Source organism: Mastacembelus armatus, chromosome 5 (assembly GCF_900324485.2).
Source record: "Mastacembelus armatus chromosome 5, fMasArm1.2, whole genome shotgun sequence".
Lineage (NCBI taxonomy): Eukaryota > Metazoa > Chordata > Actinopteri > Synbranchiformes > Mastacembelidae > Mastacembelus > Mastacembelus armatus.
Genome location: NC_046637.1, coordinates 20,756,817 through 20,782,884, shown reverse-complemented (window position 1 = coordinate 20,782,884; position 26,068 = coordinate 20,756,817). Strand labels below are relative to the sequence as shown.

Here is a 26,068-nt window from a genome sequence, read left to right as displayed (position 1 = left end):
TCTTCCTTTGCGAGCTTCTTAAGTTTCTCAGCGTAGGTTTTATATAGGACTCTGTTTTGGAGCTTGGCAGTTTTTTCCTCAACCTCCAGTTCCCTACATTTGTCTTTGAAAAACTCTGTGCTCTGGAGCTGTCTGTTAACATCCTGGATTTGTTGTTGCAAATGATCATTTTCCTTTTTCAAATCTTCCATGCGGGACAAGCCTTCATTGTACGAGTCACCGAATTGTGTAGCATTTTGGTACTCGCTGTTAAGACGTTCGAGTTCCCTCTGCAGGGCAGTATTTTGACAGCTAGCGGCCTTATGTGACACTGTAAGTGCGTCAGTCATCTTTAAAGAAATATTTTTGCCAATCTGCTGGATTTCCTGCCACAGTTGGTCGTTCTCCTGACTGAGTAGCTGCTTTTCTGTTTTCATGTTATCGTATTTTTCACACAAAGCTGTGATCTGTCCGTACTTCTCCTTGAGCAAATTGACCTGCTCCGTCCTGACGCTGTTCTCGTTTTGTAAGCTCTCTGTTTCCCTTAACAGCATAGTGTAATTTTCCTCCAAACCATTAGGGATTTTTTCCCACATGTGCTGAAATTGCTGTTGGAGTTTCTTATTTTCTTTTGCCATGGCTGCTCGTTTGGATTTCAGCTCCCTCATGGCTATCTCTTTGTCTTTCAGTGCTCCGATCTTTACCCTGAGCAATCGATTCCGAAAGTTCATTTTGTCGCTATATTTTTTCTGCTCTTTTAACTTTTCATGGAATGCTCTGTAATTTTTGACTTCCTCACTAAGAGAGTCCATTGTGTCTTTAAGAGCGCGATGTTCTGCTCTTGCAGCCGCCTCTGTTTCCTTAAGTTCTGGATATGTTTTCTCCAGTTTTCTCTGGGACCTCTGAAGCTCTTTCTGGAGCTTCTCAATGTCAGTATTGGCGGAACGAAGGTGTTGGTTTATGGACTCTATGGTTTTCTCAATGGATGTTGGTTCACTGGGTCCCCTGTGTTCACATGAATAATCATATATCTGAGTACGACTCATTTTGCTAGCTTAAAACTGCTGTGGTCAGTTACAACACGCGCAATCACACAAATCCAGTTCCCTGCAAATACTGGTCCGTGTGTTTGTCCTGCGTATAAAATAAAATGAGCGTGATGTCACAGCATTCTAAGACACCAAAGGCCTGCATTTGACGCCATTACCATAGCAATGTTAAAATAATATGACGTCACAGCATTCTACAATGGACACCAAGGGCCTGCATCTGATTGGTTGCCATAGTAACAGAACTACATGCTTTGGCCTAAACTGTTTATTTTTTAATTAATGAATTAAAATTTATTTTAATATTATATTTATTTTGCATAAATGTAATTCACTATTACAGCAGCATCTTACCATAAGGGCCATTAGTAGTGGTCCGGAGCTTTCCATCATTTCACACAGACTTCCTTAGGGAAGGAAGGGGGAGCAGGTGGACTGTAAACAGATTAAATCTTAGATATTAGTCAGTGAGGTGCTTAGTGATGGTTTGTTCATGTATCATAGCTTGTGGGCCAACTGTGTTTGCTGCGAGACTGGTCGTTAGTATCAGGCCACACACTGTATTACGCATGTTTGCCATATTTGCATCCAACGCTGGCAGCTGGGTAGCAAGCCACAGTTGGGCCTAATAAGAAACATAGTAATCTGCCCTACTCCTGCGTATCTGTATCGGCCCATTCAAGAAAAACAGTGCTGCGGCCGACCCGGAACTGGGCCGGTAGTGCCAGCTCTCAGCCAGAATCGGGCCGACTGTGCTTGCTATGTGGGAACTAACTAACATGTAAATAATATTACTACAGAGACTTTATCACCTTTATTCAATGTTTCCCTTCATGTAGAGATGTATTTTCTCAATTCAAATTTTCTATAGATGCTTTTCTTTCTATTTCCACCATAGTTTCTATTTTAAAAGTTTACAAATGCTTTAAGTTTCCAGTGTGAATAGATGCCTGTTTGATCATCCAGTTGTTTTATGAAATGTTGACATCTGGCTGGTTATCCGGAGTAGTATATCTCTACTCTTCATGTAAGGCAAAGATAATTCTTTAAATTTATATTGAAAAATTATATTTGATCACCTACAGGTATAGTGATAGATTTTTATCACTTTATCATTTATCCTTTGTTGCAATACACCATTAGTCCATTAGATGGCAGAATCCTTTGGCTTTTGTTTTGTATTTGACCTTCGGCTTAATGTCTCATTTCACCTCTGCTCAGGGCAGAGATATGTTGGTAACTGGATTACATGAGGACATTGGATATATCTTGAGTATTTAAGTTCATCTGTTTAATTTTGGGTAGGAATGGTGTCAAAGCATGTCGCACCAGGCACCACTTATATTTCATCAGCTTTATTATTGTGAATGCAATGCAGTCACTCCCTGCCCCCATTTCACATAACCTACAAAATAAATACAAAGACATTTTTCTTTATGTCACAGAGCAGAAATCAGAAACTAAACCATTTTCTGCAACTATATTTGATGACAAAAAGTTTTTGTCCTTTTAGTTTCACATATCACTTTGTTGACATACATTGTACTGTGTTGTTCCTGATGTCCCCTGTGCCAAGCTTCAAGATGAGCACTAATGCAGCAACCCAATTCACGACCTAATTCAATGATATTCCATAATGCTACTGAGCATTGCACAAAACATTACAACAACTTGTTAAAAACCAGTGGTTGGGCATGTGTATATTGAAAAAAATGTACTGAAAATTACTTTCATTTTTCTTAATATAATATAAGATCAAAAAGATTACACAGAATAGGCTCCAGCAGATCCCAGTGACCCTGGTTAGGAATAAGCAGGTAGGAAGCAGCTGAAAGGAAAAGAAGAAAGAAGAAGACAATGGAAGGATGGATGGAAAATAACATAGTGATCAATTTTCACAACTGCAAATGCCACATGCAGATTTTGTCTCCTTCTCAATCTTTTACCTGGTGGATCAGACCCCATAATGTATAGATCCACTGACAGAGTCTGTATTAAAGTTATCCATCTCTGGGTCACTGGATGTGGTATGACAAGAATAAGGATTTGTCAAAAAAATACCTGAAAGCCTTCCAATATTCTTCCTTGTTGATGAAATTAGCTTAGATCTGTTTTAATGAAGGAAAAATTTAAGAAAAACAAAAGCAATATGTGAAAATAAGACAGAGCACTGATGAAACTGGGCTGGCTCTCCAGTATCTGGCTGACTTATAGTGTACCCAGACTTGACTGAATCCAGGGCTTGTTGAATGGAGCTCTGACAAACAGCTTGACCTTCCTTACTGCTGTGAGCTGCCTATAGTGGTTTACACATGGTAAGAGCCTTAGGAAATGGCTGGACAACTGAACTTTGAAAACCTAAAGATTATCTAAAGCCACACAAGTGCCATATGTCAAGGATTATGGCAGCAGGAAGGAGCAGGCTTTTGGCAGGTATATGTGTTTTTTCACCAACAATAAGAATCACAGCAGATCAGATCACCCTTTTGTAAAAGACAATTTTCTTCTGTACTAAAATGTGCCTACATATCTCTCAGATTGTTTGGATTAAGAATTTATAGTATGAAATTTTCTCCTCAGAACATTATATTATATTATATAACATTATATTCAGACAATTATTCCCAGTGCATTTGTGGACACAGAGCTATACTGACCACTTGTCTCAGAAAAGATAGATTCATTGATGTATCTTCTGCTATGTCTGCAGTGAAACTCTGACTAATGACTGATTGAAATGTGCATGCTGCACATGCTCCTAGCTGTGCTCCAGTAATTGTGACTGTGGGGCTGGGACTGGAGTGGCGGCATGGTGGCTGCTCTTGCTGTGCATAACATGTAGTAACAAACTCCCACACACACTGACATATATACTCATACACACACTCACATACACTTATTTTATGGTAGTTGTCATCTCTGTGTATCATTGCTGACACTGTGAATTCCAGTATTAACATTATAGTTATTATTGCATTGCACTGTTATCACTGACAATAATAAGGCATTGTTATCACTGACTTTGTTTCACATTGTATTTCTGTCACAGTATAAGCATTATATTTCCCTTCTCTATTTACTCTCTTTCTCTACCTCTATCCCTTCTATCCATTCATCCCCTGACTTGTCCTGCAGCTGGCATCATCAAAATAAACATGATCTATTCAACAAAAGAAGTTTGTCAAACACCTTTGGAAAAGCAACTCTGTTGGCTCAACAAGGCATCCAGATCCTCATATTCTATGCCAAGCAGCAGGACAGGACAGGTTATAAAAAATGTACCCCTGTGGTGTTAATAGTCTCATATTCTAAATGCCAGTTATCCTAATGCTTTCTGTCCTCAAGCAGTTTGAGATGGCATCATATATAAATATATTTTTTATACTGATGGTTTACAGTTTTTTTCCAATTGTGATTGTTACCAATAAAACAAATTTAAATAAAAGTCCCACAGAAGAAGGCAGTGGCTTTACATACAAGACTGCAAGTAAACACATATGAACCCCATCTTGCTTGAAACCCAGGATTAAACCATGATCCCTTAAATCCTCAGGCTAACCCCATTCTTTAATGTTCAAGTATAGTTTACTCAGTAATGATCATTTGTCTGCATAAATAATTAATCGTGTCGTGTCGTGTAGACTTTGGAGGTTCCACTTACAGTGTTTTCGCCTTCACTTTGATTGATTTCTATCAAAGACACAAGAGACCTAGAGGTGATCTTCAACACAACAATAGTCAACAACACCTGATTCTGATATATAAAACATGGAAATGCCCTACTCTGTGCTGAAATCCCTGCTCCACACAGGGTAATCCTTTCTTGATCCTGATACAAGAGATCATCCATGTTAATACTAACAGAAAGCAGGTTACCAGAAGATTGTATGTGATTATCAGTCGTAATAGGTCTAATGACTGATTGTACTTCTTAATAGATTGGATCCAATTATACCAGCTTGGGCACCAGGAGCATACACTGTGCATTGGTATGTGGGCATGTGTGTGTCTGTGTGTGTGCGTGTTGCAGTGAGGACATTTTAGAGTAGAGTTGAAAGTAAAGAGTTGGGATCAGACACAACTATCACAACTACACTGTCATAGCTAAAGTTAGGGTAAGTGGCTAAGGAATTCATTCTGACAAAAAAATGTGCTCACAGATATGAATGTACAAATGTGTGTATGTATATTTCAGTGCACTTAATATTATTGATGCTGACCTGAAATAGGAGATACAATTCCTACTGTCCTAAAATCTGGTTTTCTTCTGTGAGTTTTTTACTTACAACATGCACTATAATTGGAGCTGTTGCCCTTCCTCTTGTATGCTAATCCCTAAATTGGAGGTTGCTGCTGAGTAAACCAAGAAATTAATTATTCAATAATTCAATTAAAGGTTCTGTCAGACAAGCCAATATAGCAGCGCCACAGCCTCTGTAACAGACTGCCATAGACTAGTGGACCTGTAGGATACACTGAACTCATACTGACCAGCACATCCATCCACCATCCATTTTCTATACCCACTTATTTCTTAACCAGGGTCACAGGGATCTGCTGGAGCCTACAGACCACCACATGAAAAGCAAATTTTGATTTTTTTTTTTTTTTTTTTTTGGTACGTGTAGGGCAAAATGAAGTACGATCGTGTTACAGAACTTCCAGAAGATTTTTGGATCCGCTCTAGATACAAATAACATCAAATCTATGAGCCCCTTTCATTCCCCAGGACCATCTAGCAAATGCAAGCACCTACTATGCAATGGATATATACATGTTTAATATATTTGCTTCAGGTACCACCATCAATGTGCTGGCAATTGCATGCACCATAAAACACCAAGAAGCTCAACTACATCTTGGTGAATCTGGCTGTGGGAAATCTTCATGTGTCTGTTGTAGGCTCTTTCACTGGTCTCTGTGCATTTGCATCCAGATATTTTATTTTTGGACCTCTAGCATGCAAGATTGAAGGTTTTTTGGTTACACTTGCTGGTAAGACAAATTTTGAGATTCTGATACAGCAAGATGATACTTAAATTCTAATAAACTAAAATGATTTTACATTCTTTTATTCCAGGATTTGTAAACCTATGGTCCCTGGCTGTGATAGCTATTGAGAGATGGTTGTTCATTTGCAAGCCACTCGGGAACTTTATTTTCAAGCCTGACCATGCTTTAGTTTGCTGCCTATTCACCTGGCTGTTTGCCCTGATTGCCTCAGCTCCTCCACTGTTTGGATGGAGCAGGTAGGCAACAGATCCACACACAAAAATCCATCCCAAAACTGGGATGTACACTCAACATTCTTGCTGTTTTCTATGCGGATATATCCCAGAAGGCCTGCAGTGTTCTTGTGGACCAGACTGGTACATCACAAATAACAAATACAACAATGAATCCTATGTGATGTTCCTCTTTGGCTTCTGTTTTACTATTCCCCTTGCCACCATTATTGTCTGTTATGGTCAGCTACTCATTACGATGAAAATGGTGATTGAAAATTAAACACTAAACAGAACAGCAACAATTTTGTTTTGACTGATGACAGCCAAAGACTCATCTCAGTTTTTACACTCAACAGGCAGCAAAGGCTCAAGTGAAATCTGCCTCCGCCCAGAAAGCAAACAAGGACCAGGATGGTGGTTATCATGGTGCTGGGCTTCATGGTGTGCTGAACGCCATATTCTAGCTTTGCTCTTTGGGTTGTGAACAACAAAGTGCAACCTTTCGACCTGAGATTTGCTACTATACCATCATTTGCCAAGTCCTCAGCAGTCTACAACCCAGTCATATATGTCCTACTCAATAGACAGGTACCAGATGTTGGATGTCATGTCAAATTAAAGCTACACAATTAATAGACTTATAAACTAAAACACCCTGTCACAATATGCAACATAAAGGATGGAATAAAAACAAAAAAATAGACTAAATATAGAAAGGTAATAATTATAATTAATGCTAAAAGGCCATAAATTAAACATTTTAACAGATACAAGAGTTAAAGTGTATAGCTAACACTGCTCTCCTTTAATGCATTTCAGTTCCATTCATGCATGATGAAGATGCTGGGGATGATTGGAGGTGAGGATGAAGAGTCATCAATGCAGTCGGTGACTGAAGTCTCCAGAGTTGGGCCTGTTTAGGCTGTATATTCACACCAGATTTCTTTTATTACACCACTGCCGCACAGGCAACTGATGATTTGTGAATTGTCAATCTGTACACACACTGATGTTTCGTGCAGTTAATTGCATAGATGATACATGCAATTCATTCTTGTAGGGAATGGTTAATACATCTTTTGCACAACAAATATAAAAAACTGAAAAATAAAAAAAAGCTTAATCAAGATGTTCAGCATTATCAGCTCAATATTACCATGTGATTTGTTTATGTTGTTTTTTTCTCTGATGATAATAATGTTCTTTGTGATGCATTGCTGCAATGACAGAGTTACACATTCTGCAGGTTTATTATGATCTCAACATCATAGTCACTCATTTATGCTGAGGAAAGTGGGCAGAAGGCCAAAAAGGTGACACAAAGCTTGAATTAAACCAGCAGAGTGGATTACAAAGGGCTACAGTGCATGGGATTATCAGACTGAATGTTCTTGGAAACAAGATTAGCAGGCAAAGACCTGCTGCACTCTTTCTTAAGGAAATGTGATTAATCTGTTTATCATGGTTTTATTGTTAAGACCAAATATTTATATACCTCCACAATAGGTAGACTGTACACATTTTGCAAGTATAGGCATACTTCTATATGTGTGTGTCTGTGTGTGTGCATGCATGACTCAGTATTACTAACATATAAGTCCCTGAATTCTAGCATGACAACATGGTTATGGTTAAGGTTAGGGTAAGTTTCCAGAAAATATATGTAAGTCAAAGTGAAGTTCCCACGAAGAATGAAAACACATGTGTGTGTGTGTGTGTGTGTGTGTGTGTGTGTGTGTGTGTGTGTGTGTTTGACCCAAATGCCTATATGTATTATTTCTACAGATGTCTAAATGTTAATGTTCAGGTTCTTAATAGCAGGATGTGTTTTGTTTTGAGCATTCATTTAAAATTTTGATCACTGTCTTACATATAAACAGCAGACAGATGGCGCAACACATTCTTTTCAGCCATTAGTGCACACAAGAATGTTTTCTGTATTTTACTATAACAGTCAGACATATTATATATTTCCAGCATATGGCGACTGTTTCTATAAAAGAGTGTCAGAAGTAGTCCTAAAGCCTTCACACAAGCTGTAAATTTAGAACTGTCTGACACACCACTTCAAAGCAGCCAGACTTTAACCTCTTTGGCAGCGCAACCAGATGGGGAAACCATTAAATGACTTAACACCAGTTAATACAAACCCCAACAAATCACTCAATAATAGAACCAATTAACCTATTAGAAGGGATGAGTGTCATCAGGGGGACTTTTATAAAAGACACTCCTCGACAATAGATTGATCTTAGTGACATTAGGAGCACAGACATTGTAGCACTCATATCTGCTTCTTAAACTTAGGTTCTTTATTCTTATCATATGCTTCATATGATTTAGTTAAAGCAACCACATAAACAAGTGGAATCTTTTTGATCTATAGTTGCACAAACAAAGCAAAATGAGAAAAAATCATGGTACGGAGCTGCCCGAGGACTTCTGGATACCCATCGCTCTGGACACGAACAACATCACATCGCTCAGCCCTTTCCTGATTCCTCAGGATCACTTGGGCAACTCAGGCATCTTCTATGCCATGGCAGGATTCATGTTCTTTGTATTTGTGTTTGGCACCGGAATCAATGCCCTTACTATCGGGTGCACCATCAAATACAAGAAGCTCCGATCCCACCTCAACTACATCCTGGTAAACCTGGCTATTGCCAACCTTCTTGTCTCCTGCGTAGGCTCCTTCACTGCTGGCTGCTCCTTTGCAGCCAGGTATTTTGTCTTTGGACCTCTAGCATGCAAGATTGAAGGTTTCATGGCAACGCTTGGTGGTAAGACTTACAATAGTACATAATTCCATTTTAGCTGTTTTTAAATTAACTAATTTATAGCAATTTGAAAAATGCTGAAATTATTTATCTGTGTCATTCCAGGTATGGTAAGCCTATGGTCTCTGGCTGTGATAGCTTTTGAAAGATGGCTGGTCATTTGCAAGCCACTCGGGAACTTTCTATTTAAGTCTGAACATGCTTTAGTTTGCTGCCTATTCACCTGGGTGTTTGCACTGATTTCATCAGCTCCTCCATTGCTCGGATGGAGCAGGTAGGCAAAAGGAACACAGACTGAAATTCATCCCAGAACTGGGAAACTGGGATGTACACTCAATATTCTTGCTATTTTCTATGCAGATATATCCCAGAAGGCCTGCAGTGTTCCTGTGGACCAGACTGGTACACCACAAATAACAAATACAACAATGAATCCTATGTGATGTTCCTCTTTGGGTTCTGTTTTACTGTTCCCTTTGCCACCATTATCTTCTGCTACTCTCAGCTACTCTTTACACTGAAAATGGTGAGGCAAGCAAATCACACTAAATTAATCTAAATGTAGTGTTTCTTTTGTTTGTTTTCCAGAAAGACCCCAAAATTTTCCAGTGTTATCATGAATGAGTAACATTGGCTTATCAAAGCATGATCAGTTTTGTGATGTCAAATCCATTATCTAACACTTTTCTTGACCCAACTCTTTTCTCTGCCAATAGGCAGCAAAGGCTCAAGCGGAGTCTGCCTCCACCCAGAAAGCAGAAAAGGAGGTTACCAGGATGGTGGTTATCATGGTGATGGGCTTCTTGGTGTGCTGGATGCCATATACCACCTTTGCTCTTTGGGTTGTGAACAATCGTGGGCAGTCGTTTGACCTGAGACTGGCCACCATACCCTCCTGCTTCTCCAAATCCTCTGCAGTTTACAACCCTGTTATTTATGTCATCTTCAATAAACAGGTATGTCAATTTATTCTGATGGAAGCCTAATTTGAAAAGCGATGTACCTTTGTTTGTGTGGAAGGTTTTGTTTGTGATTTGGAAAAGCTTTGAGTCAGTTCTATACTGTATTATTTGAATATACCTCACGACTTTTACATTTTAGATCACACATTTCCTTTATTGTGTTTGCGATTGTAAGGTAAATCAGAAACTGGTGAGGTGCGCCACTGTCTTTCTATTCTGTCTGGGTGTTAGAAATGTTTGATTTGTTTAGATTGTACAAGTAGTGTCTTTGATCCTGCCTCATCTTTGTTTCCATTATTATTAGTTAGTTATCTTTTTTTTTTCTCTCTCAGTTTCGGTCATGCATTTTGGAGATGCTCGGAATGGGTGGAGGCAACGAAGAAACCTCAACAACACAATCAGTGACTGAAGTCTCCAAAGTTGGGCCTGCTTAGACTATATCAAGACTTGTTGATTTCTCTACCAGTAATGATTTGTGAATTGCAAATAATGACTGCACTTGTGCTTTGTCATAAGAAAAGTTGTATGCAGTGTTGCAGTACAAGTAAGAACCCATACATAACCTGTTAAGTTAAAAAAAATAAATACCAGTATTCACTGGTTTGGATCTTATGTAGAGTAGACACTGCACATACTGGTTGCAACACAAAAGAAAGTAAGTTATTATTTACAGAGAAGACCAAAAATGCAGTGTTGTGGCAGTGAGGTCAATGCGAACTTCTTCTTTTCCTTTCGGCTGCTCCCTTCAGGGGTCGCCATAGTGAATCATCTGCCTCCATTTAACCCTGTCCTATGTATCCTCCTCACCCACACCAACTATCCTCATGTCCTCCTTCACTACATCCAAGAACCTCCTCTTTGGTTTTCCTCTAGGCCTCCTTCCTGGCAGCTCTAACCTCAGCATCCTTTTACCAATGTATTCACTGTCCCTCCTCTGAACATGTCCAAACCATCTCAATCTGGGTTCCCTGGCTTTTTCTCCAAAACATCTAACATGAGCTGTTCCTCTGATGTACTCATTCCTGATCCTATCCATCCTCGTCACTCCCAGAGAGAACCTCAACATCTTCAGCTCTACTACCTCCAGCTCTGCCTCCTGTCTTTTTCTCAGTGCCACTGTCTCTAAACCAGACAACATTGCTGGTCTCACCACTGTCTTGTCCACCTTTCCTTTCATTCTTGCTGACACTCTTTTGTCACACATCACACCTGACACTTTCCTCCACCCATTCCAACCTGCTGCACACGTCTCTTCACTTCTTTTCCACACTCTCCGTTGCTCTGGACTGTTGACCCTAGGTACTTAAAATCCTCCACCTTCTTCACCTCTACTCCCTGTAACCTCACCATTCTACTTGAGTGCTGCACATCCTTCCCATCTCTGTCTCTCTGCCTCGCCAACCTGTACAAATCCACCTCTCCCTCCTTAGTGTCCAACCTATCATACAAATCCTCATATGCCCTTTGTTTGGCCTTTGGCACCTCTACCGTCCCACTTCTTCTTAGCTAACCTTTTCCTCTTAACACACTCCTGAACTTCCTCATTCCACCATCAAGTCTCCTTATCTGCTTTCCTCTTTCCAGATGACACACCAAGTGCCCTCCTACCTGTCTCCCTGATCACTTTAGCTGTAGCTGTCCAGTCATCTGGAAGAACCTCCTGACTTCCCAGAGCCTGTTTCAGCTCCTTCCTGAAAGCCACACAACACTCTTCCTTTTTCAACTTCCACCACTTGGTTCTCTGCTCTGCCCTTGTCCTCTTCATCTTCCTCACCACCAGAGTCATCCTACACACCACCATCCTATGCTGTCTGGCTACACTCTCCCCAGCCACTACTTTGCAGTTACTGATCTCTTTCAAGTCGAAACGTCTGCACAAAATGTAATTAACTTGCGTGCTCCTGCCTCCACTCTTATATGTCACCCTATGCTCCTCCCTTTCTGGAAAAATGTGTTCACTACAGCCATTTCCATCCTTTCTGCAATGTCTACCACCATCTGACTTTCTGCATACCTGTCCTGCATACCAAACTTACTCACCACTTCCTCATCACCTCTGTTTCCGTCACCAACATATCCGTTGAAGTCTGCCCCAATCACCACTCTCTCACCACTAGGGATACCCTGAATTACCTCATCCATCTCCCTCCAGAATTTATTTTTCCATCTCTTCTAACTCACATCCTACCTGTGGGGAATAACCACTGACAACATTCAACATCACACCTTCAACTTCCAGCTTCAGACTCATCACCCTATCTGACACTTTCTTCACCTCCAGAACATTCCTAGCAAAATCCTCCTTCAGGATAACTCCTACTCCATTCCTCTTTCCATCCACACCATGATAAAACAGCTTGAACCCTGCTCCTAATCTGTAGGCCTTGTTACCTTTCCACCTGGTCTCCTGAACACACAAGATATCCACCTTTCTTCTCTCCATATCAGCCAACTCGCTAGTTTTCCCTGACAAAGTCTTGACAAAGTCCCTACTCTAAGTCCTACACTCCTGCCCTTCCTCTTCTCTCTTTGCCCATGAACACGCCTTCCTCCTCTCCTTCTTCGACCAACAGTAGTTCAATTTCCACTGGCACCCTGTAGGTCAACAGCACCAATGGCGGTCGTTGCTAACCCAGGCCTTGACCGATCCGGTATGGAAGTCATATTTGTGATTCGCATGTTTGATTTGGCTTAAATTTTACATCGGATGCCCTTCCTGACACAACCCTCTGCATTTACCCAGACTTGGGAAGGGCACATGAAGACACTGGATTGTTCCCCCTTGTGGTTGCTTTAGTGAGGTCAACGCAAACTACTATGTTAAAAACAGGGCCACCAATTCTAAGCAGTATATGGAAAAAATATATATTGTAAAGTCAATTGCATTACTGGATTATGTAGAGTCTAATGTGTGACATTTGCTCTAAAGTTCCACAAGATGTTTTTCTTAAGGTGGTTCTTTAATCACAATATTTGGCAAAATATATATGTAAAAAAAAAATACAGTCTATATTTCTGCTTTTGTCAACTTCAGTTTCAACATTTTACCTCAGTCAGTTATTTTTTGTCTTTTAAACTACTGGTCCTGTGCCAGGAGACATATGGCCTGGATCCAGTACAACCCAGCTTTCTGGCAGTCACCATCACTGATCATCAGATTATTTGGGTCATGGGATATAATGAGATAATCCTTTCCCACTCCGGTATTGAGAGTTAATTTACCTCTATATCAGCCCAAAGGTGGTGTGGTTGGTGTGTGTGGGATCTTCTATATAATTTGAAGGAAAAAAATTCCTTTGAGAAATACTCCTTTTGTGATCCCAGAAGCCTTCTGAATACCCCCTCTGGACACAAATCACATCCCCTACCTACCTGTACCTGGTTCCCCAGAATCGCCTAGTGAGCCTAGCCTGTAGCACTTATACTCCTTTTGTCGGTGATTGAAAATGACACCAATATGCTTTCTACTGCACATGCCGTTTAATATAAGAATCTCTGGTCTCATCTGAACTACATCCTGATGAAATTAGCTGTGGCAGGCTGTGGTATTTTCTTACTTTGCCTGCAGATATGATTTTTGGTCGAGTTGAATGGAAAATTGAAGTTTTGCAGAGCATAAAAATCTAAATAAATAATGTAAAATGGGTTATGCGCAATGCAACTATAAAGGCAGTAATTCACTGGCTTTATATTACCGTAGAGGAAAAGATTTATACATGTGTTGTATAAGCACAACATCCTGATTTCCTCTTCGCATTAGTTGCCAGTTGCCAGGTGTAGATTTAAAAGCCTTTGTCTTTGTCTTTAACAAATAACCAAATAATGAAAAACTAAAAAAGAAACTGTCACCGAAGTTATATAACAGTGGCCAGATATAACTAATGTCATAGACCATTTGATTCTTTACCAAGTGACCAACCAGGTCATGGTGTGGGCTCTGTGGTGTTCTGGATGCCATATGCCTCCTTCAGTCTTTGGGCTGGTAGGACACTCAGGCAGCCCTTCTCTGCCCTGGAGAACCTCTGCTTATTCACCAGGTCAGAACTTATGGTTACCCACTACAAATATTCCTTTAAGAACTGAATCCAGAAATCTCCTAAGTTCATTGGGCTCCTTGTCACAGACAAAATCATTAACTACACCATTATTAGACTGCAGCTTCCCAGATTTATGCAGGTTCATCCAATCGTCCATGTCTCTCATGTGAAACCAGTGACCACGAATGATATTTGTCCTTCTTCTGATGTTCCTCTTTGGAGCATGTTTTGAAGCAAATACCGGGTGGCCATCCACTAGCCCCCCCACCTGCCAGGCTAGTGGATGGCCACCCGGTTTTTACTGTACAAAGCCAGTTGGATGTATGGCCGTGGACGGGGAGTACAGTGCCTTGTGGAGTGGGAAGGATATAGTCCTGAAGAATGATTGTGGATTCTAAAATCCTTTATTCTGGACCTTGACCTCATACAGGATTTCCACAGGTACCATCCAACTAAGCCTGATGGGACTCCAGGAGGAGGCCATTGAGGGCGGGGGGAGGGGCTGTCAGGACAGCCTGGGGTTTTGTTTCCTCTCCCCTTTCTCCCTCTCTCTCTGTGTGTCTAGTGTGTGTGTGTGTGTATATACACTTGTTACTGCTGAAACTACGTGACATCAATTTCTTTATTGATGTCAATTTGGACAAAGAAAAAACAAAATGATACAGTAACTAAATCATCAGAGAGCCCCAAAGTACATATTGCTGCTAAATATCATTTTGTAAAACATATTGTATAATAAAAGTAGTTCCCTCAGCAACAAATATGTTTGTCGTCACTACTGATTTTATTTTTGCTTGTAAACACAGGAATTGTCCTGTGGATGAGCAGGGACAATGAGCGAAAGTCCTCAACTTCAGACTCGCTGAAGTTGTTGACTCAGGTCATCGAGTGTTGTAGTGTTGAAAATACTAATGTCTATGCCTTGATTTTGTTTTTACATATGTATTTTATTACTTTGACCCGAGGTAATCCGCCTAATGGAAACACACAGCAAGACTCACTTTAAACCCTGTCAGCCTGTCTTAGCTGTTTCCCACACCACTGGTGGTTCTCTAGTCTACTCACCAAGTACAGACATAAACTCCTTACCTTAGAGTTTATAGGATAACTTGGCAGGTGGACACACACACGTACACACATATTTGTCTATCTGTCTTGGTGAGGACCCTCAGTTATAATGAATTCCTTAGACTCTTACCCTAACCCTAACCCTAACCATCCCAACTAAATGCCAACCCTTACCCAAACCATAACCTAGACCTAATTTTAACTCACTTTGATAGAATTATGCTCAAAATGGTACTCACAAAGATAGAAGTACAAGTACACACATGAATTGTAATAAGTGGTATAGAAGTGAAATAAATCATTATTATTATTATGATAAATTACTTTCCATTTAAAGTTGTTTTGTCCATTTGAATTTCAAATGGTTTTACACAATAAGCTAAGAGGGTTAGCAGAAGAGGGTTACCCAGTAACCTCTGTGAAAACATTCACTAAGCACAAGAAAAGAGCCATGATGTGTTTTTATAAACAACGCCGCAATAAATGTGCTTACATTTTGCTATTTGTATAAAAACATATTAAAACTAAACTTGTTAAAATCTGTCATAAGTTTGTTTTTTTTTTTTGTGGTTCCAAACACTTGGAAAACTAAGAATATTAAATTTGCTAAATCAATACTATGGATTCTATGTCAGGATATCTGCTGCAGGTGAAGAAGAGAAGATACAAGAAAATTCTGTAACATATTTGTAACACAAATCTGAAATTAGGATTATTACCTGTTGTGGAGTAAACACTAGACCATGGATAGCAAAGTTGGGGTCGGTTCACTTCACACCAGTGTAACTGTTTTTGGTCATTAACTGCCACTACTCATGCAGATCACCTGCGATTCAGACAGCGAGTGTGTAAACCAGATTTTTTTCCACGGTCACATAGATTCTCGTCGGTAGTCGGGAGCAAATCCGAGTTCTGCTAGTAGTGAACTTTTACTAAACATGAATAGTTCAGAACTAGCGGAATTCCAGACCTACCCTCAATACATCACAGCACCAACTGGAAAGAGCAGTCAAAATGAATCAAAAGAACATCTACATTCTTACATTACGATACGCTACTGATAACAAGACAATTTAACATTTCAAAAATCATTTTGTTTAAACTCTGGTAAAAATCTAGCAATGTATATATATATATAACATTAGTAGATTTATATAGATACATTTGCAAATAGTGAAAAATTTTGAAAAGTTTACAGATTTCCTCAGGTTCAGGATCCATCCTCCTCTTGGCGTGCAGTCTCTCCTGCTACGAGCTCTTATCAAAAATACTAACTATCTGTACAAGAAGTGCACTCAGAGTCAACAAATTAAAATAAACTGCCACAGAAGATTCAAATAATCTCTTTTTTTTTTCTTTAAGTGATCTGCTGTTCCGGAGAGATTAAGGTATTATGGAGAGAGCATGCCATAAGTAATTACTCTGTGTTAATCTGGTTAGTGGGAGCATCTGAGTTGTCCATATAATCTACTTTAGTTTACTGGGACATGAGCAATCTTCACCTGCATCTCTGTGGGTTAACTAAAGTACAGGATCTTAAACAACATTCGTGGACATAGTGTTAGTTTTACCAGTGTCTGTTGTGGCAATGTTGTGGCTGCCCAGCACAGACACTCTTCACTCACCAATGCAGGCACATCTGTATTTGGCAACGACATGATGAATAGCAGCAGATAAAAGGTGTGTTGTATCTAATTAGTCACCTAAAACCCGAGCTATTGGGGTTAGGTGGAACTAATAAATATAATAACCACAATCCACACATCTTTGAACATGTAGCACTTGTAATTTGTGTACAACAGGTTTCAATTACACAGATTTAAGTATTGTGGTGCAGACAACTAAAACTATGATGTCCACGTATGTGGACGCCAGGTCGTAGGAGGTTAAAATGCCTCTCACAACAGTGCTATACATTGTGGTTATTTCAAAAACCTCTTTAAAATCCTGGCACTAAATGAGAAGGACAAAACAGGATTGTTCTGACATTGAATTTGTGGTGTATCATTGTTGTGTAGACTGAAAAAACCCAAATACACACAGAAAAAACTACCTAAAAAATGAATCTTGCAAATTTGATTTTGCCTTTGCAGCTCATCACACTCAATGGATCTTCAACATAAGGGGCAGACAACACAGATGTTAAACAACAGCAAGGAGAAAGCCCATAGTCTAACAGAACAGATTAGAGATACTGGACAAATAGACATTGTATGTATGATGTTTTCCAAATATTTAATCCAAAAATGTTTCTTATAAAGCTGATTTATTTTGATTTTAGGGTAATGTGGACTTGTGTGGTATCAATATAAACCACCCATATTTTAGAGCCCTAGCTGAATTTAAGATTAAATTCAAAACCAAATCTCACTTTTTCTTCAACTTTTTCGGGACATGTTGCTGCCATCAATTTCAAAGTTAACTTGTTTTTTTCTTCAAATGGTAAATCATCTCAGTTTAAACATTTGATATGTTTTCTATGTTCTAGTATGAATAAAATCTAGGTTTATGAGATTTGCAAATCATTGCGTTCTGCTTTGATGTAGATTTTACAGTGTCCCAACTGTTTTGGGCATTGGTTGTATTGCAATATAATACCCAAAGGCTGGCTGAGCAAATTAAAAAATCAACAGCCTGTAAAGATTGTAATTAAGTAGGCCAGGAGTCACAGATTGCCTAATCACTGGTTGCTTTTATCCCCTAAAGACACGCAATCCTATTGGGCATACTTAGAACTAACACAGCTGTCAATTAGTGTCACTTTGTGAAAAAAAAAACTGTACTTAACATGTACATATATCCGGAATTTACAACTAAATAAACCATATCATCAAGCCCACAATGCAAACTATCCCACAATGCAAACATTTGCCTCTAACCCTTTACCTAATGAAGTCTGTGCTTTAGTGTAAATGACAACAATTCAACAGTCATAAGAGTCACTGACAAGACTCGCTGAAGAGGATTTTTAAGGTCAAGAGGAGTGCTGAAAAATCCGGTGTTCTGCAGTGTAGTCTTTCCGGAGGGATTAAAGGTTTAAATGTTTCTTACTTCCCTCACATGTCATCAATAGTGACTGTCACTCTTCCGTGGATGCTGTCAAATTAAGCTGCTTTATCACTTAACTGTCCTCTGACAAGTATATCTATCAAGACAACATCATAACATGTAAAATTAAGTTGATGTGCACGGTTCTTTTGTGTTTGTTAGCCTGTCATTACACAGTGGATGCAAGTCAAGCAGCTTTCATTTGTCATTTCAACCATATATAATAAATAAAGTCTAGAGTGAAGTAAAACCATGTTCTGCAGGAACGATGGTACTACATGAAGACAATGTAACAATATACGAGACTACACCTATATAGAAATAACTAACTGATAATTAACTAGGAGCCCAAAGCTACAGAAATTGGACAAGTGCATGCGGTGCAGAGAGTACATTAGACAATGTGCATGACAATGTACAAGACAATTTGTGATATTCTCTGCATTCAAACATACAAGAACATAAATATTTGCTTGTATTTAGTTGCTTATTCATTTTTACGTTGCTGAGAAATATAGATAAGACTGACAATCCGGTAGGGCAGGGCTCAATAAAGGAATGTGTCATTCAAAGGTCTTGCAAGTAAGCTTGACTTTTAACAGAGTGAGGAGAAATCTGCTTTCAAAGATTACTTTGGCATTGTATGTTGTCACCTCATTAGCTGATAGTTTTAATTACAGTTTAAAATTAGTTTAGTGGTTTACCACCAGGCATCACAAGCCAAGCCGCACACCCCGGCTGTAACTTGATTGTGACCTAATCCTATCAGATGTCTCAGGAGCACAAGTATAAAAGCTAAAGTCAGATGTGCAGCACCAGTCACCCAAGGAGGTTGCAAGTGACAAGAAAGGCCGACTGCTGAGGACCTCCATCAAAGCTCACAATGGCCGAAGAGTGGGGAAAACCAGTATTTGCTGCCAGACGACACTATGAAGATTCAACAAGTGGATCAATGTTCACTTACACAAACAATAACAACACAAGAGGTACAGTAGCAGCATTTTATTTTTGGAATTAACTGATGGGATGGTTCATTAAATGCATGACTGTAATTTCTAGAGTTTCCTTCTGGGATTAATATAGTATTATATCTGCCTCACAAAGAAGTAAAGACCTTTAACCAGGAACTGCAGGAGAACATGGCCTAGCAAAAATATCCAATGTCAAGAGAGTTACAGTTCATAAGTTTTCAATTATCAGCAAGTATTAATACAGTGACATGTCATGATTGACATTTGATAATGTTATTGTGAGATACCAGACTTTAAGCTCATTTTATTGTTTTATTTTTGCAATTAAATCAACTACAAAGGTCGTCAGAGACAGACCCGAGGCTTAACCCCCATTAATAAGAGATAAACAAAATCTGTTCGCAAAAAAACAATCTGCACTTCTCCACTATTAATATACGCACTTTATATTTTCTCAGGTCCTTTTAATGACCTTAATGCATCTTTAACTTATTGTTTTAACTTATTATTATTCAGGTCCCTTTGAGGGTCCCAATTACCACATTGCTCCTCGATGGGTTTACAACCTTGCAACCCTCTGGATGCTTTTTGTGGTCGTTGCATCAACCTTCACCAACGGTCTAGTCTTGGTGGCCACAGCAAAGTTCAAGAAACTCCGTCACCCACTGAACTGGATCTTAGTCAACCTTGCAGTTGCTGACCTTGCAGAGACACTTATTGCTAGCACCATCAGTGTGTGCAACCAGATGTTTGGTTACTTCGTTCTGGGGCACCCATTGTGCGTCCTTGAAGGTTTCACTGTGGCAACCTGTGGTGAGTGTTCATGTCTTTATTGCTTTTTAATGAAAAAGTGTCTTGAAATAGTTTGTGTCTAAGGTGGAGGGTGTTTTGTGCTGTACAGACTGTGAAGCCCTTTGGGGAAAATGTGTGTTAAATTTGTGTGTAAATAAAACTGACACTACCTATATTGACCTCTTAACACAGGCATTACTGGCCTCTGGTCCTTGGCTGTAATCTCCTGGGAAAGATGGATAGTTGTGTGCAAACCTTTTGGAAACGTGAAGTTTGATGCCAAATTAGCCACAGTTGGAATTGTGTTCTCCTGGGTCTGGTCAGCAGGATGGTGTGCTCCTCCAGTCTTTGGTTGGAGCAGGTACTGTTGTTTGTTTTTGCACTGATATACAGTAGAAATAAAGACACTGAGTGTTGAATTAATCAGGAAGGAAATAATAAAAACACTGAGTGTTGTAAAAAAATAAATAAGTATTTTCTTGCATCAGATACTGGCCACATGGACTGAAGACTTCCTGTGGGCCTGATGTATTCAGTGGAAATGAAGAGCTTGGTTGCCAATCCTACATGATCGCTCTTATGATTACATGCTGTTTCATTCCCCTGGGTGTCATCGTCTTATGCTACCTTGCTGTCTGGATGGCTATCCGTTCTGTAAGTCATCTCACCAGCAGTTTTATACAGTCTAGAGAGTAGATGACAACCTGGCCGACTCTCACACCACACTGACATGTCCATCACAGGTTGCCATGCAGCAGAAGGAATCAGAGTCAACTCAGAAAGCTGAGAGAGAAGTGTCCAGGATGGTGGTTGTCATGATCATGGCATACATCTTCTGTTGGGGACCTTACACCTTTTTTGCCTGCTTTGCTGCGGCTAACCCTGGATATGCCTTCCATCCTCTGGCTGCCGCCATGCCTGCATACTTTGCCAAGAGCGCTACCATCTACAACCCAATCATCTATGTCTTCATGAACCGACAGGTGGGCAGTGCAGTCACACTTCCACACTGATCTACTTTGTACATTGAAATCAATCTGGTTTATATTGTTAACACATTTTTTTATGTTCTCCCTATCAGTTCCGCTCATGCATCATGCAGCTTTTTGGCAAACAAGTGGATGATGGCTCTGAAGTATCCACATCAAAGACAGAGGTCTCCTCTGTGGCTCCTGCATAAACCTTCAAATTCTCAAATTTGGAGAATATCGAACCATTCTGATTTGTACAGGAAATATTTCTTGTTTCATTATTTTCTTTCTCTTTTTTTAGTAAATATAGCTTTCTGGCAAATGAAAAAAAACAAAAAAATATATATACATAAAGCAAATGAAAGAATATATCACTGGTCTTTTTTCAGATGAAGAGAAAAATATCAACTATGTTTACCATTTTTGTTTTTGGTGATTTTCTAATGATTGGTGTTAATTTTACTGTTCAGAAATATAAAAACCTTCAAAGTTAGGATTATGGACGACATGACACACTTCACACATTGCTACAAGTTCTCTAGTGGAACTAGCTAAAGCTGGAGCTGAAACTGTATCAAACGTGTTCAGCAGCACAAGTACTTGATCGAATTAGGGATTAATTCTGATGGTCAACAGTCCACGATTACCCTTATAAATCTCATTTGTCCTTCACCTGGGCTGAACAAAGACTGCATGGGTTTCACAGTTCAAACTAAATCTTGTTTAGGTCAAATTTGATTAATTTATTATAGGCTTGAGAGTGCTGTTGGCTGGAGAAATGAAACACAGCAATACTGCAATGTAACTGGTGTATGAATTTAAAATAGTCTTATCAACTCTACTTTGAATCAAGCAAGAAACAAACACAGCAATAATCCAATGTTTCTCGTGTATGGGTTTAAAGTACAATGTTTTCCCCACTTTTTTTAAATAATCAGTTTTGTTGACATACCAACAGAAACAATACTGATTATTGCTGCTTCACAGGTATTCATGTGAAAATTTCCATTAACCTATAGTGAAATCTCATAGCAGGTCTAAAACTAAATGTTACCTTGTGGCATAAAATATCACCACGTAAAAATGATCTTTATTATTATTATTTAGTCATGAATGTTTGTTTGAGCTGCCATGTAGCATCTGCTTCAACACCATTCATGTAGGTGGCGCATTCATGTAGGTGGTGCATTCATGTAGGTGGAGATGGAGACCCAGTGATCTGATCTTCATCAGGACAATTTGTTTTTTGAGGCATTGGTTGTCCACTTCGTTGCTTGTAGTTCTAACTCTGACAATCAAAAAAAAAAATCTAACCAATATACCAGACTTAAAAGAGCAATCCATCGTCCAAATGAAGACAAAACTGATACAAAATTGACAGGCTTTTAATACAAGAACTAACAGCAACTAGTCTAATTCACATTCTCAGAAGACTTACCAATCAGACCTTCAAAGGATGGAGAAAAAGGCAGCAGTCAGGACACAAGTGGAGCAGGATTGTATGATAAATGAGGCACAAATCCTCAGTCTCAGATTATGATAATAATGATAATTCTTACCTGTTGTCCTCTAACATCCACTAGTTTAGTTTATGCATTTTATCTTAAATGTAGAGTATATTTTGGCAAAAAAAAAGCACACACACATGGACACACAGACACACACTAGCATATATGAACACAGACACACAAACAAACAATAGCATATATTAACATATCTGTATGTAATGCAAGCACAAACTAAGATCAGGCCAGGTGAAAAAAAGGACATTCTGGTCATACAACAACAATAATCAACAACATTTGAACACTAATCTGGGAATAATTTAACTTAATTCCCTTTACTAGTCCCACCCAAGTGCACACTAAGAGCAGTGAACACACAAACACACCGTGCACACACACCCAGAGCAGTGGGCAGCCAACACTGCGGCACCCGGGGAGCAGTTGGGGGTCCAGTGCCTTGCTCAAGGGTCTCACCTCAGTCATAGTATTGGGGGTGGACAGGGCGCTGGCTATTCACTCTGCCCACCGACAATTCTGAACTGAGACTCAAACCCGTGACTTTCAGGTTACAAGTCCGACTTCCTATCCATTAGTCCACAACTGCCGCTGAATAGGATTATTACCTGATGTGAAGTGAACAGAAGACCATGTGTTCAGCAAAAGTGGATTCAATTCACTTCACAAAAGTGTAATAAACAAATTCACTACACACACTGACCAGCTGCTGTTCAAACAGCAAGTGTGAAAAGCACAATTTCACAGCTGGTCGTGGTGGTCACATAGATTCTCGTTGGTAGTCGGGAGCAAATCCGAGTTCTGCTAGTAGTGAACTTTTACTAAGCATGAATAGTTCAGAACTAGCGGAATTCCAGACCTACCCTCAAAACATCACAGCACCACGTGGAATTAAAAGTCACTCACATCAACTATGTGAAAATCTAAAGCACAGCAACAGTTCTAACTCTACACTAAGGTACTACAACGCTCACAGACATATTTGGAGTTAAAGAAATATAGATGAAGTTTACAGATTTCCTTAGTTCCTCTTCCTCTCTGTCACAGCTGCAGCTATAAGGCTGTGAGACTGTTTTCTGTGAGGGAAGTGGACTTGAGAAAAACTGATACACCAGATTAAACAATTACAGCAGCTTTTGATAAAGCCCTGCTGTCGATGCTGCCTTTCCTATGTCATTCCAGACAGATTAGAGGGTTAGAGAGCAAGCCTGCCAAAGGTAACTGAACTTATCCATTTCAAGGAACAGCCTGAGGTGTCCTTCTAAACACGCTAATGTAATCATTGCTCTGCAGGGATGTGACAAATCTTCACCTACATTATCTAGGTCATTCAAAGTGCCAACAAGGGAGAAACGGCTGTGACAGCTGCTACCCTCCAAACTAATCTCTGTCAACTTAAGTAAATTCAGATGCAGTGTTAATTCAAACAAAGCTAAACAATAAATCATAATTACAAAATAATCATAACTTAAGTTTAAACTAAAGAAGCGTTTCAAAAGCATTGAGAGTAATAAAGTCTAAAATTTGCTAATTAGCATTAAACACGAGCATAGTACACGTGAGGCTGACGGAAATGTCATTAGTTCTGCAGGTCTTTTGGTCATAAACGATAAATAACTGAGCAAATAAAAAAAAAAACACTTGAAGGTAGGGCGTCTGTGTTCAGAGAATAATTAATGTTAATATAATTCATCCACAGGGGTCATGTCTGTACATTACAAACATTCAACATTTTTTGGGGTTTTTTTTGGCATACTGTGTGTAATAAAAAGATTGAAAGGTCAGCATCAAAGGATCACGAGAATCACTGACCTTTTAATCTTAATACATGCAGCCTATGTTCAGACAGTTCTCTGGAAAAGTGAAAACAGCTGTGACCTGTTGTGCTCTATGGATGGAGGTATTGTCATCCTGGAAGAAACTGCTCCAATCAGGACAGAAATGTTTCTTAATATTATAAAGGTGCTCACTCAGTGCAGCTTTGTACTGATTTCAACGAAATGCCCCCTGCAGCATAACAGAGCCACCAGACCCATTCACTGTTTGGGTCACATGTTCAGGTTTTTCCTTTAATTTGTCAACCATCTTTAATTATTTTATAGTTATAACTACAAAGGTACACCCTTCACCCCAGGCTTTGTCTAGTGTTTGGCTCCAGTTATTTGATTTCTTTCACCTCCTCTCACCTCTCCTCTCGTCTTTTTCTTGTGTGCTTTAATACACTATTTAAACTATTTGGTGACTCCAATGCAATATATATCCTTGGGTTACTACAAATTATACATTAACATATAAGCACCTTTTTAAACTTGAAGATGGTTAAGGGGATGTTAATAACTTTATGTATTGATAGATAAATTAATTTATATGATTGCATTGTATTTTGAATTGTGTTTAAAAATCCACTAAATAACCAGTAACTATAACAAATTCATGCAGTGAAGTAGAAAATACATTATTTCAAATAAATAAAAAGTATATACTAGTACTACATGCATATACACAGATGACATGCAGGTACCTCAAGACTGTATGTTATAAAAAAAATAATAATATAGCATATTTGCAAGAATGTCCACCCCCAAGCCCCAAGAGACTCCTGACCAGGCATGAGAATAAAGATATTTTCAAAATATTTTTATACAGATGAACTGATTTACTGCATTTAAATTTAATAACAAAATTAAACACCCTAAAATCTTGTATGTATAATCACTTATTTTTTTCAAATATATATATGTTAACAGGTCCATCATGATATAGTATATCTGTGCAGGATATTATGTAGATTAATTTTGCAATTTAATCTTAGCAGTTTGACTATGACTGGCAAATGGCAAATTAATATAAAAAGTGTTTCTCTTTAATAAGCCCCCACAAGGTTTTTTCGTTTCATTTTAATACTATTTTTAATTAATTTAATTAAAGCCATATCTAACTCAAGGTTTATTATTAGTCATTTTCTATAGTCAAATGTATCTGACAGGATCAAAACAGTAACGGAAGTCACACCCTATACAGGTGCAAAATTCTCCACTGTGATATTACCTGCAGTAAGCCCTCTAATTGGAGGGATTAGTGCTGCCTAATTTCCTTCACGTCACCAGTTGAAACCATCTTATCTGTGGAACTTACACTTGTCCAATTAAAGTTTAAGATGCGAGTGTCCCTTTGCTTTCATCAGAAGTCCTTCAACACTGTGCACACTGACAAGTCTTACATTTGTCTTTATTTCCAACATAATATGCAAGTCTTAAATTTGATTATCTAAAGGGTCCAAAGTGACACATACCAAAGCAAATGATGTTTAGAAATGTAAATGTTTGGGCTCAAGATCAAACCCTATAAAAAAAGACGCCTGTGGCACTGTCTGCGGTTAGGTTAAGGAAACAAAAGTACCTTTGACTGAGGTTGTGTTTTGTTTTTAAGTCACTGCTAAAGTTTTCTGTCTCAAACCAGACCTTGATCTTTCTCTGACCTTAACCAAGTCTTGTGAGTTCCTGAACATAACTAATATTAAGTTTATGGTGTCTGTAAACAATAATCTGATAAATTCACTATGAATGTATTTGCAACTTGTCACATCAGTGTGGTCTATATTTTATTTTAGCACATGGAAATTTGCTCCCAAACAAGATTAATCTTATCCTATTTTGTGTCTTA

General features: G+C 39.0%; 2 protein-coding genes and 1 pseudogene across 2 annotated transcripts; all 3 read left to right on the top strand.

Annotated features, from left to right (window-relative positions):
• Window positions 1-5,662: 5,662 nt before the first annotated feature.
• LOC113130071 (blue-sensitive opsin-like) lies at window positions 5,663-7,177 on the top strand (annotated as a pseudogene).
• A 1,483-nt stretch (window positions 7,178-8,660) lies between these two features.
• Window positions 8,661-10,432, top strand: LOC113129857 (blue-sensitive opsin-like). The gene is made up of 5 exons (XM_026306012.1): window positions 8,661-9,039; window positions 9,142-9,310; window positions 9,397-9,562; window positions 9,753-9,992; window positions 10,331-10,432. The coding sequence occupies exons 1-5, from the start codon at window positions 8,661-8,663 to the stop codon at window positions 10,430-10,432; spliced, it is 1,056 nt and encodes a 351-aa protein (XP_026161797.1).
• Window positions 10,433-19,034: 8,602 nt separating this feature from the next.
• On the top strand, window positions 19,035-21,094 carry opn1lw1 (opsin 1 (cone pigments), long-wave-sensitive, 1). Its single transcript, XM_026307454.1, has 6 exons — window positions 19,035-19,137; window positions 19,639-19,935; window positions 20,107-20,275; window positions 20,403-20,568; window positions 20,658-20,897; window positions 20,996-21,094. Exons 1-6 carry the CDS (start codon window positions 19,035-19,037, stop codon window positions 21,092-21,094), a joined length of 1,074 nt encoding a protein of 357 aa, XP_026163239.1.
• Window positions 21,095-26,068: the final 4,974 nt, after the last annotated feature.

Bases quoted from the DNA above. Each gene is read 5' to 3' on its own strand.
- LOC113129857 (XM_026306012.1), top strand. From the start codon at position 8,661: ATGAGAAAAAATCATGGTACGGAGCTGCCCGAGGACTTCTGGATACCC. The intron at 9,040-9,141 runs GTAAGACTTACA...GTGTCATTCCAG, and splicing joins TTTCATGGCAACGCTTGGTG to GTATGGTAAGCCTATGGTCT. The intron at 9,993-10,330 runs GTATGTCAATTT...TTTCTCTCTCAG, and splicing joins ATGTCATCTTCAATAAACAG to TTTCGGTCATGCATTTTGGA.
- opn1lw1 (XM_026307454.1), top strand. From the start codon at position 19,035: ATGGCCGAAGAGTGGGGAAAACCAGTATTTGCTGCCAGACGACACTAT. The intron at 19,936-20,106 runs GTGAGTGTTCAT...CTCTTAACACAG, and splicing joins TTTCACTGTGGCAACCTGTG to GCATTACTGGCCTCTGGTCC. The intron at 20,276-20,402 runs GTACTGTTGTTT...TTCTTGCATCAG, and splicing joins CCAGTCTTTGGTTGGAGCAG to ATACTGGCCACATGGACTGA.